Source organism: Protopterus annectens, chromosome 8.part0, assembly GCF_019279795.1.
Source record: "Protopterus annectens isolate FY-2018-M chromosome 8.part0, PAN1.0, whole genome shotgun sequence".
NCBI classification, from domain to species: domain Eukaryota; kingdom Metazoa; phylum Chordata; order Ceratodontiformes; family Protopteridae; genus Protopterus; species Protopterus annectens.
This window is the reverse complement of record NC_056741.1, coordinates 1,381,387,278-1,381,403,175: the sequence shown is the minus strand read 5'-3', so window position 1 is coordinate 1,381,403,175 and position 15,898 is coordinate 1,381,387,278. Positions and strand designations below refer to the sequence as shown.

The 15,898-nt window shown below is 39.8% G+C and overlaps 1 protein-coding gene across 1 annotated transcript in view; it reads left to right on the top strand.

The window, feature by feature from the left end:
* The window catches only part of SIDT2 (SID1 transmembrane family member 2), a 1,446,738-nt gene that overhangs the window by 310,616 nt on the left and 1,120,224 nt on the right, over nt 1-15,898 (top strand). Inside the window, exon 4 of the mRNA XM_044080965.1 lies at nt 9,623-9,668. Coding sequence (XP_043936900.1) covers nt 9,623-9,668 — 46 coding nt within the window. The remainder of the gene's footprint in view (nt 1-9,622; nt 9,669-15,898) is intronic.

The following is a 15,898-nucleotide window of genomic DNA, read 5'->3' as shown; positions in this document are numbered from 1 at the left end:
CAATTCAATGGTCCTGGCTAGACCTTCCAATGAATTTCCACATCTGAATCAATCGGACATGCAGAACGTCACTCCAGTGGTGGCTTCAATCAGCGGACATTTTCGCGGGGCACAGCTTTCTAGCCCCTCCAGCTCAAGCCACGGTGACCACGGACGCTTCCCAGCTTGGGTGGGGGGGGGGGCACTTCCTGGGAAGAACAGTCCAAGGCACGTGGTCCCCTCCAGAGACCAAGCTACACATCAGTTTCCTGGAGATGAGGGCAGTGCTTTTAGCGTTGAGAGCCTTCCACCCTGTCCTACCTCCGGGGACGGTAGCCATTCAATCAGACAAACATGTCTGTAGTCTGGTTTATAAACAAACAGGGAGGGACCCGATCCTACCCCCTTTGTCGTGAGGCCATGAGGGTTTGGGAGTGGGCCATATCCACCAGCCGGTTTCTCATAGCAACGCATATCCCAGGGCGCTGTCAACATTCTAGCAGACAGTCTCAGCAAGGCAATCCTTCTGCCTTGCAAGTGGTCTCTGAAACATTCAGTGGCGGAGAAGATCTTCTGTGTTTGGGATCAACCTTGCTGCGATCTCTTCGCATCTCCTTCCAACGCGAAGTGCAGCAACTTCTTCGCTCTGATCCCCCTCCGGGGGATGTCCCCAGAGACGCTCTGGTCCATGCTTGGCCTCCCAGGCTACTGTATGCTTATCCCCCGTTACCTCTTATTCTGAAGTTCCTTCAGAGAGCTTGCCGGCTGCAGTGCAAAGTCATTCTCATATCCCCCTTCTGGCCGCGTCAAGTGTGGTTTCCCTTCCTATGGTCTTACCTGTTGGCTCCTTCATGGACTCTAGATCCATGCCCGGATCTGATTTCTTACCCGTCGGGCTTGCCCCTGCCCAACCTGGACAGTTTCAAGCTGACGGCGTGGCTGCTCCAGTTCCCATGATCATCAGGACTCCCGGACTTTCGTCCCGTTAAGAATATTCTGGTAGCTTCGCTTAAAGCCTCCACTAGGAAACTCTACAATAGTAAGTGGAGATGTTTTTACATTTGGGCCTCTCAGCGCAATCTGAACCTGTTTACAGCCCCTGTCCCAGTCTTACTGGATTTTCTGGCCGATCTTTTTCGATCAGGTGCAAGTGCTTCCACTATCAAGGTTCAGCTGGCTGCCATCTCTAATTTTCATGTGGTTGAAAATAAGGTTGCTCCGGCTTCTGCCAAATTGTGTAATGCTTTCCTGAAGGGCACTTTTTTATTGCGACCTCCAGTTAAAGAAACAGTGCCCCCCTGGGATCTGACTTTAGTCCTTCAGGCTTTGACCTCTCCCCCTTTTGAGCCAACCGGATCAGTTCTGATGAAGTTTTTGTCATGGAAGACAGCCTTCTTGGTCGCAATCACTTCAGCCAAGAGAGTTTGAGTAGCAGGCCTTATCCTCCTTGCCCCCCTATTTGATTTTTCACAAGGATAGGGTTTTACTGCATATGAATCCTTCCTTTCTTCCCAAAGTGTCCTCAGCAGCCAATATTAGTCTATAAATTTGCCAGTCTTCTTCCCAAATTTCCAAAATAGAGGTGAACGTAAGCTTCATTTCTTGGATGTCCATAGACAGCTTCGTTTTTACCTCCATAGGACTAAACCCTTCTGGAAGTCTGATCAATTGTTTGTCTCTTTTTCTAAACCATTTTTGGACAAAGCAGTTTCGAAAGTGTCCTTAGCAAGGTGGATCACTGTTTGTATTGCACAGGTTTATAAAGGACAAAGGTTCATCTCCTCCTGGTGTATTGAAGGCGCATTCCCCTAGAGCAATGGCCACTTCTGCAGCTTTCTGGTCAAGAGTTTCATTAAATGATATCTGTGCGGCAGCGACTTGGGCCAATTTGCACACATTCATTTGTCATTATAAATTGGATCTTATTTCTAGAGGGAGAGCATCCTTTGGCTCTGCGGTGCTCAGAAATATCCTTCCATAGGGGCCTCCCAGGAATACTAGTAGCTGGGGACTCTGTCCCATATGTGCAGAATGAATGACGTCAACTACTTCAGATAAAGAAGTTATGTTCTTACCATAACGTTCCATCTGAGTAGTAGACTTCATTCTTCTGCACCTTCCCTCCCTCCATCCCCCTCACTTTTCAGGTTTTTCCTGTTTAGGATTGTGGTTATGTTGACATTTAGTGTCAGCAAACTCGATCTGGGGCTAGATAGGAGGAAGTGATGTAATATAGGTAAGGGAGGAGCTTGGAGCTCTGAGCTGATGCTTGAAAAGTTTTGCCGGCTCTGATCCGAATCGGATCCGTATACCCATATGTGCAGAAGAATGAAGTCTACTACTCAGATGGAACGTTATGGTAAGAACATAATTTCTTTATATCCTTAAATTCAGATACCCCCCCGTTCCAAAGCAGTTAGTCGCCACAGATGCCTCTAACTTTGCTTGGATAGTAGTTTCAGGAGGTATGTAATTGTAAGTGGGGGACACCAAAGACAGATGCAAACATATAAACATAAAAAAGATGCTTGTCCTTATATAGACACTCAACTCTCTGAATCATCTTTGGTCCCCGGGACCACATCAAGTTGTTAAAGACAATACTACAGTCATATGGTACATTACCAAGCAAGGGGGAACCAGGTCTTCTCTGCAGACAGTCCATGTTAGCTTGGGATATACCGTCACAGTAAAATCTCACTCCACAGGAATCCTGAGTTCTGTCGGAGCAAAACTGTGTGGCAGACAAACTGAGCAGGACAAGTGCAGACCTTCACAAATGCAAATTAAATTAGGGGTCTTCCAAGATTTGATCCATCTGTGAGGAGTTCCTCTCTGGATAATCAGCTGGCGAGATTCTGCTCCAGGACACCATGCAGTAATGCTTGGAAGATGGATGCTTTTTCTTTTCTCTGCAGAGGAATGTTCCTGTATACCTTTCCACCCTCTCCACTAATATCCAGGGTACTTCTGAAGATATAGAAGGAATACCCCAAGGTCATTGTGGTGACTTCTTCCTGGTTCAGACAACAGTGGTTCTCCCTCCCCCCCCCCCCCTTTTTTTTTTTTTTGGTAATGACCACAAGCTTCCTCACAGACTGGATCTACATACAAGAACAGGGGTGTTTAATAAATCCCAGCAAAAATCTTCTTCAACTGACTGCCTGGGTGATAGTCTTAATGCTGTTTAGGCACCTGTTTTCTTGAGGACATGCAGCAGGTACTAATGGAGGCAAGAAATTTTGCTACTAAAAGGTCCTATATTAGCAAATGGAAAAAGTTTTCTGGTTTGTCCCAACAACATAACCAGCACCCATTCAGGGCTTGTTGTTGTCTGGTTTACAATATTTGTGTTACCATCCGATGGCCTTTATTTCTCTATCAAGGTTCAAGGTTCATTTATTGGCCATTTCAGCATATCCGCCTATGGATCCTCCTCTTTTAGTGCATTCTTGTATCAAAATATTTTGAAAGGGGGTTTGCATAAGAGGCCTCCAAGGAAACTGATGACCTTTCCTTGAGATCTTAGTTTTGTGAGAAGTTAACAGTTGCTTAGCTTTGTTTTAGAGAAGATACATAAAATCCACCACATTGAGCGCTTTCGTCTGCCCTAAGCAGACTTCATCAGAATTCTGATGAAGTCTGCTTAGGGCAGACGAAAGCGCTCAACGTGGTGGATTTTATGTATCATTAAAGACCTTTTTGTTGGTTTGAACGGAGCTTCGTTTTCGTTTTTTGTTGCAGTTTGGCTACTATTATATTTGTGTTTGTTTTAGAGAAGCTAACAGTTGCTGTATTTGAACCGACTAACCTGGATGATCTGACGTTCTTAACATGGAAAATAGTTTTATTGCTTGCACACTGACCTCTGCTAGAAGGGTATCTGAGTTGCAAGCTCTTACAGTGAATCAATTCTGTCTCATGTTCCACTTGGACATAGCTTCTTTGATGGGGTTGAGAGGATGGCCTAATGGTTAAGGTGTTTGCCTTATAAACACAAGGTGCAGAGTTTGAGTCTCACAAGGGATAATTGGCTAGGCTTAAAATGGCTCACAAGGGCAGTTCTTTCTTTTTTCTCTCTCCACTGTTTCTTTCTTCCTTTTACTTTCCCCCTTTTCCCCCTCTCTTTCTTCCTTCTAATCCTCTGCTTCTGTCTTCCTTCTACCAACACTCCCACCTTAATTCATTTATATATTGTTTTTTGTAAGTATTGCTATATATGTGACATATCCCTACTTTTTATTGATTGATTTCTTTAAACTAGTGTACAAATTTATTTCTTTTGTTTATCATTTCAACAGTATGTAAGTACTTATTGCTATTTTTTGATTAACTGTATCTGGAGCTTTTCTCCTCTGGTCTCCACTGAAAGCATGCCCTTGTCTCAGTTGAACCAACCCAGTTAACAAATGATGAAAAATAAATAACATAATAATCCTTCTTTTATTCCTAAAGTATTATCTGAGTATACTTTAAGCCACACTGTCCTTCTCCCTGTTTTCTTTCCTGAACCTGAAATGAGGGAAGAAAAGATATACCACGCCTTGGTTGTCCACAGATAACTCCAGTACGATCTTGACAGAACTTGAGGGACAACCTTTGTCAAAATGGTCTATTTCCAAATTTTTTACCTGTATTTATACTCGCCACAACAGAGTCAAAGCATCACTGTACCAGGGCCTTGCCTTTATCTATGGATTTTTGGAAAGGGTTGGATTCTTGAAGTGTTGTAGTAGATGTAACTTGGTCCTCTGTGTATACTTTTACAAAGCACTGGAAGTTTGATTCCTTCTCTAGGTCTAGAGCAGGCTTTGCAAGGATCATTCTCCAGGAGCTCAAGGACTCTTCTGACTAATTTTCAAATGTAGTAAGCTAGAGTAATCTACCCCCATAGCCAAGGCTACTGCAGCAGTGATCAGTATGATGAACGTAATACAGTTGTGTAAGTAAACTTACTGTAACAATAGATGTTCGAATGATCACTACTGCAGTAGCTGCTCCCTCCATCTCCCTCCATCTCCCTTGTTTTTTTGGTGGTGTTTATGCCAGGGTGTGGTTATTTATTTTTTGCTGTTCTTGGCAATATACTTCCAGGGCCGAGCCTAGGTCTCTGCTGGCAGGAAATCTCTAAAGGGTTTGGCACCCAAGCTTGTGTTTTAGTAACCTTAGCCCAAGCTGCCAGACAGTTTAGTCCCATGGAAGGTGCCCTGAAGCTTTGCAAACTAGTCTGATATTACATCGTTGGCAGCATATAACCCATATAGCTAAGCATTAGAACATCTTCTGTTATGGCAAATATACTTACAAAACTGTTCTTTTATTTTAAGGTTTATATTGTTGCATACATCTGTCCTTAATGACCAAAAAAGTCTGTTGTAAAGTTACATGTAATAAATGTGAGGTTAGTTCATTTAATCAATGGGACAACTTGTCAATAACCTCTTAATTTAGTTTTTGTCATAGTGTACATCAGTCATTGATGCAGCAGACTTGTACAGTCCTAGGTCATCAGGCACGGTCATCTGCAGTTCAGAGCCTTCTGTATATGGATTAAACTGTTCCCATCTCTTCATGATGGTATGATGCTGGCATTAGTACAAGTAAGTAGCTGAGGTGTTGGGAAGGCTGCTTGTTTTTGAGATTTCCCTGCTCCTCAACCTTGTGTTTATAAGTCAAGATGTGGTATTTTCACTTGGTTAGTTACTTAGCTGGTCCAGTTGTCAAGTTACAGAACAGATCCAAATGTCTTAATGACACCATCTCTAGGCAGGTGAGGAAAAGTTGAAACTTGAGCCTTTTTATCTGCCATGACAATTGCAGTACTGAAGAGAGAATTTTTTTCAACCGTGATTTCCAGAGCTCTCTGAAAGCCAATGATGTTGGAAGTGACAGTAGAAGAATGGATGACATAGTGAATTAATAACTCTGTGAAAGAAAATTATGGCAGTTTGATGCTGAGAAGATCCATAGTTTAATCTCCAGAGTCAAAATATAGATGGCTGGTTCATGTTTGGGATTCTTTGGGTCATTTCTGCTCTGTCTGATGAGTTGTGGATTTTTTGATTGATTCACAGCTTATTTTTTCAAAATAGCAGCTCATTTTATCAAGCAGTGTGTCTTGTGTACGTTATGCTGTTTTGTCATTCTTGTTTGTTTGTTTGCTTCAGCTTACAGAATTTTCCCTCAGGAGCTCCGTGGTAAATAGAAAAAAGTAGTTGTGCTTTTTCATTCATTGGTTATAACTTGTAAGAGGTTATGTGGATGAAAACTATGGAGGCTGTGTTACGAGTCTTTGAGAGGAATACTTTCTTTTTTTTGCACAACTCATCTGGCCGGTACATTCAAATACTTCAGTACTACTATGTTCTGGTTTGAGAACATGCAATATTGTGGTACTTCATGGTTACTCCGGACCTCAGAACTGATGACAAAATACAGACATTCAGGAGCCAGTGTTTGTATCTGTGTACTCCATTTGCAGAAATGCCAAAACAGGAAAAACTGCACGACACTTAGCTTGCAGGTTAGAGTTATGATTAATTAGACCTTAAAGTGGTATGCTATTATTTTTCCCTTGTGTTCTTTTGCCTTCATTTCTGCTGACTGTCAAAGCTTCCTCTCCTGGTATTGAGTGTGCTTGATCCCCCGTACTAGTTGTCCCCAGCACTGTGGCAACAGATGACTGGAAGAGCTATAATTTAGGCAAACCTGGAAGAGGTTTGAGCCCCTGCCATCATCAGAGCAATGAGGGCATTTATATTAATTACTTAACCGCACCCCTAATGGTTGACAGAGCACGCATCATTGTGGTATATCCTATGCCTTCCCTGTGTGTATGTGTGCTTCTGCTCACATGGTAAGGAGGACTAACATCAGTGGTTTGGAATTATCAAGCCCACACCCTCAGTCCTAGCCTTTTCAGTGCCATGCAAGCCTCTGCTGACATGGTGGCAGTTATCCAGCTGACCCCCCCCCCCAAATGGGCACGCCAGTGTTTGCTGTTAACTTCCACCCGCCTGTTCCAGTTTCTGAGCTGCTGTTCAGATTTGAGCCATAGTCAGAATTATGACACCCTTTTCCACATAAGGTAAATCTGTGTACTATTTCATGCATTACAAGCTTCACTGAGATGAAGTGAATAAGAGGAATAAGTTGCCAGGTAACTGATTGGGATGCATTGTCCGGCATCATTGATTTAGCAGGTCTTATTTTGAGTGTGTGCATGTGCTTGGGAGCCTGCTGCAAGATGTTTTTAAGCTGTAAAAATTTGGAAATAGGGCTAAAATGACAAGGTAAAGTGAAAGTTTAAGACACTGGATCTGGATGGTAGCTGTTAGGGGTGCATATTCTGACACTGGTATTATTTTAGGAGTCCTGTAGAGATTATTCATGAAACAGGCCTCATTAGATACCTTTGCAAGTTTCAGTATAGGCATTACGTGAATACCAAATTGATGCAGAGATGCTGAACCCATGATGGGACTAACACATTTGAGAGACTGTTGGTAGTCTACCAGGATTTCAGCATAGCATACATTTGAACTAGAAAGTCTGAGGTTCTTAAATCGTGGACTCTAAATGTATTAAATGAGGTAGCAAATGGGATTCTAATATTGGTGCAGTGAAACTGTTTTTCCACTTCAGTTTGTTGCAAAATGTAATTTGGGATATGTGAGAAGGTTGTGGTGGAACCTACAGCTTTTTAGGGGACAGAGGCTGGTGATAATGGAGAACACTGGACTTGACCATAATTCGCATCTGTGAGTACAAACTTGAGTTACATTCAGCCTAATTTTCTCCATTGTCACCCAGTATTTCATATTTGTTTGATCACTCCATTGTACCGTTCACATGCACTAAACCAAACGAATCAGGAAAAATGGCTAGCATTTTTAAGTTGTTTTAGTACTTAATTGTAGTGATCAAATGTACCAAGAACTGCGCATGAGCAGTAGGATGAAGTGAATAATTGTAGTAGAGACATCAGTTTTCATGCGTTATGAAATGGTATGCTTATTGCTTAAGAGGTGGGGACATACCTGTCAACTTCTTTGATCAAAAATTCTGGACAAAATCAAAAATGATGGGAGAAAGTACCAAAATCACAGACAGTTTTAAATATTACTATAATTAACTTAAAAAGTTGCAGAATAACAAATGTTGCATCAACATCCATTTTTCAAGCAGTAAGAAGTGTGAAACACTAACGTCTAGTGTTATCTGACTGACTGTAATTGTCTGTCAATTACCCAGAAATCAAAACGTTTGTGAGGTACACGGCAAAAATATGAAGCAAAACCAGGGACGATTGAGAAGTGCAGTATGGGTAATAGCAATGAACTCGTACTCCAAGCAGTCAGTTGGTGACAGTGTATGCTAGCCCTCATCCAGAAGGTGAGTTAAGAAATTTTGGTGATTTAATTGAGAGCACTGGACTGAAATAGTGCCTTTGTGGTTTAAAATGTTATGGCAGCAGCTCACATGTGTACAACTGTGCTTCTGCCGTAACACTTTAAACCATCACACAAAGACACTATTTCACTTCAGTGCTCTCCATTATTGCCCAGAAGTTCATCTGAGATGATTAGTAGACTAGGGTGAAACTATCAGCTTTGACCGTATTTGACAGCTAGGTCTAAGGCACTGTAGTGTGGGAGTCTTACAAGATGCTTCTAAGTACTCAAAGGATGAGTAGACTGGCACGGCTAGAGGCTTTCTTACCGATCTAAATGGCAGTAGAATGGCTAAGGTCAGAGCTTATTTGGTGTGGGGCTGAGTTCTTACAGCTGTTAGAAACAGTATTTTTTTCGCTAAGAGGATTAGGCATGTGAAAAGTATCAGTAGATGATAGAGTAGCTGTAAAAAAAAGTCTCAGCAAGGTTTGTAAAGAGAAAAGACCAAATACATCAGTTTTAGAAAGTAATTATGGGAAGGAGTGTGTGAGATCAGTAGTGCTACTATTTGGTGTTTATAGGATCATTAAAATTATTTAATGCTGCATCTTGATTGTTTTTTCTCTTCTTTCCTCTCTGCTGTTCTATAGCTAAGTGTAATTAAAGAGGCATTTTTGCTTTAACTACAGTATTTTTTCAGAGAGCACAGAGTTTACATTGCTGCTTCAGAGTGCTTAATTCTCTAGTTCAGTTCTTGGTTGAGAAGCCTTCTGTGTTGAGTCTGCATATCCTGCCTGTATCCATATAAGCTTCCCTTCCTATGTGCTTTGGTTTCCATCCACATCCTAGGGATGTACCACAGTCTCTTCAGGCTCCCCATGACCTTAAAGTGGATTAAGCAGGTAGTCAATGAATGAATGAATGGATGTGGTAGTTTTCCCTTGTTAACTGGCAAAGCTCCACCTTTGTAGTGATTAAGTACAACAATTTGCCGTGTAAATTCAGAAGATTTTTTTTTAACATTTTATTTACAAAACGTCCAAAGTCATTTGTAGGTGGGATGCAGTATAGTCTGCATTACATCATAGAAAGTGAGCTCCTAGACTTTGTTCAACATTATAAGAAAAAAGCAGAAATGAGTTTTCATTTAAAGTGTAATGGCTGAGATTTCTGTAGAGCATGTAGCTGTAATCACTTGTGTGTACTAGGAGATATACTAAGCACTTCTTTGTTTTTATTTTCTTTCACAGCACAAACGAACCTTTTAACTTCACTGCCACACCTTCTCAACCTCAGGTAAGGGCCTCTGCTTATACGTTTTTTTTTTTTTTGGTGTAGCCTTTACAGCTACTGTTTTCTTCAGTGGCACATGTTCCGGCCATTCAGGGATCCATCACACTGTCCTCTACAACTGAAGGTTTTTTTACAGTAAGAGGTAAACTTTTCGAAGGATCCCCTGTGTCCTCATAGGACATTGGTGGAAGAAAGGAATTCCAAAGTATATTAGTCTTGGCCACCTAACTAACAGCATTTTCTTATTTTCCTGTACACAGGAGAACCAGACCAGAGTGGCTGTTCCCTTCTCCCTACCCTAATTACACTTCTGATGTACGTATATGTATGCATATGTGTGTGTGTGTATATATATATATATATATATATATATATATATATGTGTGTGTGTGTGTGTGTGTGTGTATATATATATATATATATATATATATATATATATATATATATATATATATATATATATATATATATATATATATATGTATATGTGTGTGTGTGTGAGTTTAATTTTGACAGTACAGTACACACTTTGCAGCATTGTGTATCCTCCCACAGGAAAGGGTAACAGGGTCTGCTTCCTTATAGCTCACTGAATGTTGTGTTGTTGGGTATGTACAGTGCAGTGCATACTTTGCAGTTTTGTGAAACTGTTTAATTTGCAGTTACTTCCTTTAGTACTTTTACAGCAATGTTTGTTTTATGTAGGCTTATATTGCTTAATTTGCCTTGCTGTTTGTGTTAGGACAGTTTTTGCAATAGTTTCTACAGTTACGACAATGAGTGTGTGCTTTTATAATAATTTAGACTGTGCACAGTCTGTGCACGTATCTCAGTGGTTTTGACTGCTCAGCTTAGATGTTCAAGAAAATAAATACCACATCTTGTGAAAACTCAGCTTATTTGTTCATCCATTTCACTGGTTGGTAGCAGAGGATGGTTTCTGGCTACAGATTTACCAGTGTTTAATGAAAATAAGTCCCATGGAAAACGAGCAGCATGCTGTTGCATTTGCACCGCTGCTTTCTCATATAGTAAAAGATGTCAAGTTGAAGTTTTCCAGGGGATTTGAACTTAGGTGAAAGTATGTCCACTTTTAAGAACTTATCACAATGCTTTGTTATTATAGACGAAGAACAGGTTGATGAGTCATCGTCTACTTTCATTAGCAGAGGTAGTGCTTTTTCTGTGACTGACTGTATAATTGATTTTGAACAAAGATATAGAGAGATGTGCAAATGTAATACAGTACTCCCAGATGTAGTACGTTCTTTTAAACTGATCGATACTGCATGCTTAAATGTAAAAGATATCACTAACAGCATACACTGAAATAAACATTTGGCTCATTGATGTTAATTGTAAACCATGTTTAGGAGCGAAAGCATCAGAGACTGCAATTGGCATTAACGTAAGGCAGGAACAACATATTTCATAGAGAAGAAATTAAATATTAAGTTAGGTAGATAGAAGAGTTCTGTGAGACTGCCATTATGGGATATGAATCTATTAGGTTAAGTATGGCAGGGATCCTTAAATGTACTGTGTCTGAGCACCTGTCACTTGACTGGAACGTGTTCAGACAGATATGAACAAGTTAAAATAATGGGAGAAGTAATGTATCTAAAGATACAAAACAGTGCAATTTAATCTTATTTGCCATAGATTTGGCTTCAGTTGCAGAGATTTTTGTAGCAATCTTTAGGGTCAGCTTTGATTGATACTACATACAACTGCCATTAATGGAGAAAAATGTTCGGACAGCTATATTGGTAAACTGAGTCAGAGTGAGGTGGAAAAGGTTTTGAAAACTGATGCATCAAGTATCAATACTTTCAGGAACAAAGAAGAACCAGGCAGGGGTGTCCTCTTTCCCCTTGTTACTTGCATTATATTTAGAACCATTGGCAAAGAAAATAAGGGACTTAGAAATTCAAGGATATAATTGGTATGGTAATCAAGAAAAGTTGGCTCTATTTGCAGATGATGATATTTTGTACCTGACAAAACCAAAAAGAGACATTACAGTGTTGTGGAACATTTTGAGACCACTTCAAATCTTTTCGTGATACAAAATTAATGAAGCTAAAACAAAGGCAATAGCGGTAAATTAAGTACTCACACATTAATTGGTTTAGCAATATCCATGTTTGAGGGCATGATAAAATTAAGTATTTAGGAGTATAAAAATGATTCTGGTGTGGTTGCTAAGGATATGTGGGAGGAGACTAAAAAAAAGATAACTGAGGAAATGGAAGCTTTGTTATATGAATATGGATAGTAAAATACAAGCAGTCAAAATGTTTGTCCCTTTAGTCTTATACACAAGTCAGGCATATTTTTACCAACCAGAGGAGAAGTTGAGGATAGCAATTAATAAAGAGCTGAAGGACTTAATCTGGGAGTGAAAAATGGGATAAGCTGATTCTTCCAGGAGAACAGGGCGGATTGAGATTTCCCAATTTGAAGAGTTACACAGTTAAGGCTCCTATACATAGCATAAGCAGAAAATTATAATTCAAAGTGGAAAGGGATGATGTTGAAATGGGGAGGAAGTTCAAGAAACAAGGAGATACTGGGATTTTGGATGCAGGCCGTTAACAATAATCATGCAGAATGTTATATTTAAATTACCAGAAAGTATTCTAAGAACGAAGCCAACATGGGCATGGAGAAGGAGATTCTGCGGAATAGGGATGGGGGGATGACTGCAATTAGGGATACAGACAAGTAGGCAAGAGGGGGGTGGAATTTATTGGAGAAAACTGGCAAAGGAGCCAAGGTATTTGGAGCAAATAACTAGAGAGGGAAACGTAATAAAAAGGGAAGAGGCCAAGAATGTATTTGGAATGCAGGTTAGAGATTGCCTTCCCTACCAAGGACTGATATCAAAGTATAGGCAAAGAAAAAGAAAATAAGGTGGTCCTAAATGAAAGACCAGTACTGGTACAGTTTTTAGTAGAATCTAGAACAGAAGCTGCCATTAAAAAAAAGGAACAATTAGTAAAGTATATAAAATATTACATGATAACTTAAGAATCAATCAGAGGAGTTTAGAATGGATTGAAAAGAGATATTGGATAAGCAATTCACAAAGAAACAATTGGAGAATATATGTATGTCTCCTAAATATGCAACAAAATCTAAGAGATTTAGGATTTTCACTTGGAAATGTTTACATAGATATTTTTATACCCCAAGTAGACAGTAAATGTTGGAGGTATGAAGTGGAAGAAAGAGGTACTTAGGAACATATTTTCTGGTAGTGCGGTAGGTTGGTGGACTTTAAAGATTCTCTGCTGGATGCACTGTTGGAGATGCTGGGTGGGTGGATTGATGTGATGAGAGAGATGATTTTTTTGAGCTGTGATACAGAATCGGAATTACCTAAGCATGGTAAGGCCTTGCTGTGTCTAATTATGGTGGATGCCAAAAAAAACAATTACTTGAAAATGGAAATCAAAATCTAAACCAGCTATATTAGAAGTAGTGAATATAGTAACAGAGATAAAACAACTGGAATTGAAACGTTTAGAAAAGGGTAGGAGCAAACTACATAAAAAAATGGCAATTGTGGGAACGATACCTAGGAGGAAGGAGGTTTTAAAGAAAGCAGGACTTAAATGAGCTATGTAATTTATTTGTGTCTTTCGGCTTTTAGGGGTCGCCACAGCGGAACTCCGGTCCGCTAATGATTGGCAGCAGATTTTTACATGCCGAGTTTGCCAGCCCTGACACACAACCTTCAACGAAGGTACGCCCATTCACGCATGTCTCCACACAGAAGACGCTCTAACTGAGAATCTAACGGCCCAACGTCTTGCTGTGATTAGCTATGTAATGTCTAGCAGAAAAGGGATTGGGTAGATAAGTGATGTATAATGTTTGCGACTGGGAAGTGTGTCAGTATGGTTTGTGAGGTAAAACGCTTGCAACTAGGATTGTGTTGTGGTTTGTTTTCATTTATATAAATGTATGATTGCTTATATTGTAAGTGATGCTTTAATAAAGATGTCTCGTTTAAAAAAAGGGGGGGCAGGAATTGTATAATTTATGTAAGGTCGCTTAGGTCATATGATATATAGCAATATATGTGAAGTATAATTTTTGTTTATGTTAATTTGTTAATACAGTCTGATTATTTTTGTATAAATGGAAAATTGCCTATGTCACAAGTGATAATTCAGTAAAGGTGTTTAAAAAAAGACTTTCAGGAACACAGGTGGACTAGTGGTGTTTCCCACCAAAAGGTTGAAAATGCTGACAACAATAACAAAAGTGTGATATTAAAAGAGTAGTAGTTACAGTACTTTTGTTGCTTAGTAAGACGTCCTTAAAAAGGGACAGAAACAATCACAGGCTTGTAAAATGGCAAAGTAGTGATTTTTAAACATCCAATGACTCTTTGAATTCATTAGTTCTGTACATGATTGCTTGTTGACCATAAGGAGTGTAATTGTGAGAAGAAGGTCCTCAGCATTTCAGGGAACCTAACCACGGAGTAGAAACAGGAGTTTGTAAAGACTCTGCATATGGGCATTCTTCTGTGGACAGACTACAGAAACTACTTTTGTATATTAGGGAACAGTCTCTCAATGTATTTCTGTCTTGAAACAGATTGTTAGTATCAAGGCTTACCTGAATTATAGCTGACCTAAACTTAAGCCTACTGTTGGTATTACTGGTGGGTTCTGAGTACAGTGAGACAGTTAATATGGATTTACATTAGCTTAGACCTGGCAATTGGTGTCTTTTTGTCATCAGTCATTTTATGTATTTCAGTTTTGGAAGCATTGTGTGTCCAGAAAGACCATCATAAATTATTAAACAATGTATTCATTGTTGGATCAACAATTATGGTCTACTTCAGAAGGCATTCAGTGACAGTGATGGAGAATTCAGTAATGATTTATTAGACGTGTCACAGAACTCCAGCACTGAGCCCAACCTGGTGGCATATAGTCATTTGATGTGTAGACTTTATAAAAACATAATCAGATATTAAATGTATAAATGTAAGTAGTGGTTATGACTGGGAAATTGTATTAGATTGGTGACTGATGGCAAAATGCTATGCATAATGCCTGTGGCTTCACATTGGCTTGTGTTTGGTCAGAACCCAGCTGTCCCTTTTACATGTTGCTTGCTGTTAGAGTTCCCAAGGAGCATGGTAGTGGGAGAACATTTTCCAGTACTGCATGTATCAAGGAAGGCATTTGGTGAGGCTGAAGGCTTAGCTCTGAGAGCACTAAACAGTTTCATATCTCATATGAAAGGTTTGAAATGAGAGACGAAGTAGACTTACAAAAAAGCTGGCTGACTGTGAGTCATCAGTGAGCAGAATGAAGTTGTGTGTGCAAGATTTCTTCATTCCAGGCTGCATAAAGTCAGGACTGAAGTGGAGTACCATTCCGACAATAAAAATGACAGTGGTATTGTGTGAGACTGGATGTAATACCAGAGAACCCTGAAAATCAAAATGAAGATGAGAATGGGAATTCCACATTGAATAAGGAATATTTGGCACTGATGCAGTGAAACGACAGGTACTTGCTGAGGTAGCAATGCATGTCTCAAAGAAGATCATACCATAAGATTTGTGAACAGAAAAAAAGGAGTTCATCATACAGCTGAGATCTTACAGTTGGCTGCTAAAGCTTTAGGAAGAGACAAAATGTTTATATCTTGATATTTTTGCACCCATCTGATACTGCAGGCACATAATGGTCTGTTGACATGCCATACGTAGATGATAATCACATTGAACCAAGAACTGCACAGATATATCCCTCTGGTTTACATATGAATCGTGTTGTATATTTGACTGAGGACATATTGTTTGCATAAGCAGAACATGAACCCCCCTGAATCCTGCTCCCACCATAGACAGGTTACCCCCTGAGGCCTCTGATGCTTACCTTTCACTGTCATCTTGTTCCACCTGTGTGCAATCATTGTATATTTTGTAAATATTGTAAATATGTACTTACTGAGTACCTTATGTGCATATATTGTACTAGTACTGTAAGATTTGTGATCGCATAAATATTCTGAGTTTGTATTGCATTTAACTGTTTTTGCCTTTTATATGTTGGCATTCTACCACTTGTTCTGCTATTATTATTGCATTTAACTGTCTTGCCGTCTTAGTGTCAGCATCCTACTAATTGCTTTTCTTCAATTACCACATCCTACTAATTGTTGTTCTTTAATAACCACATCCTACTAATTATTAT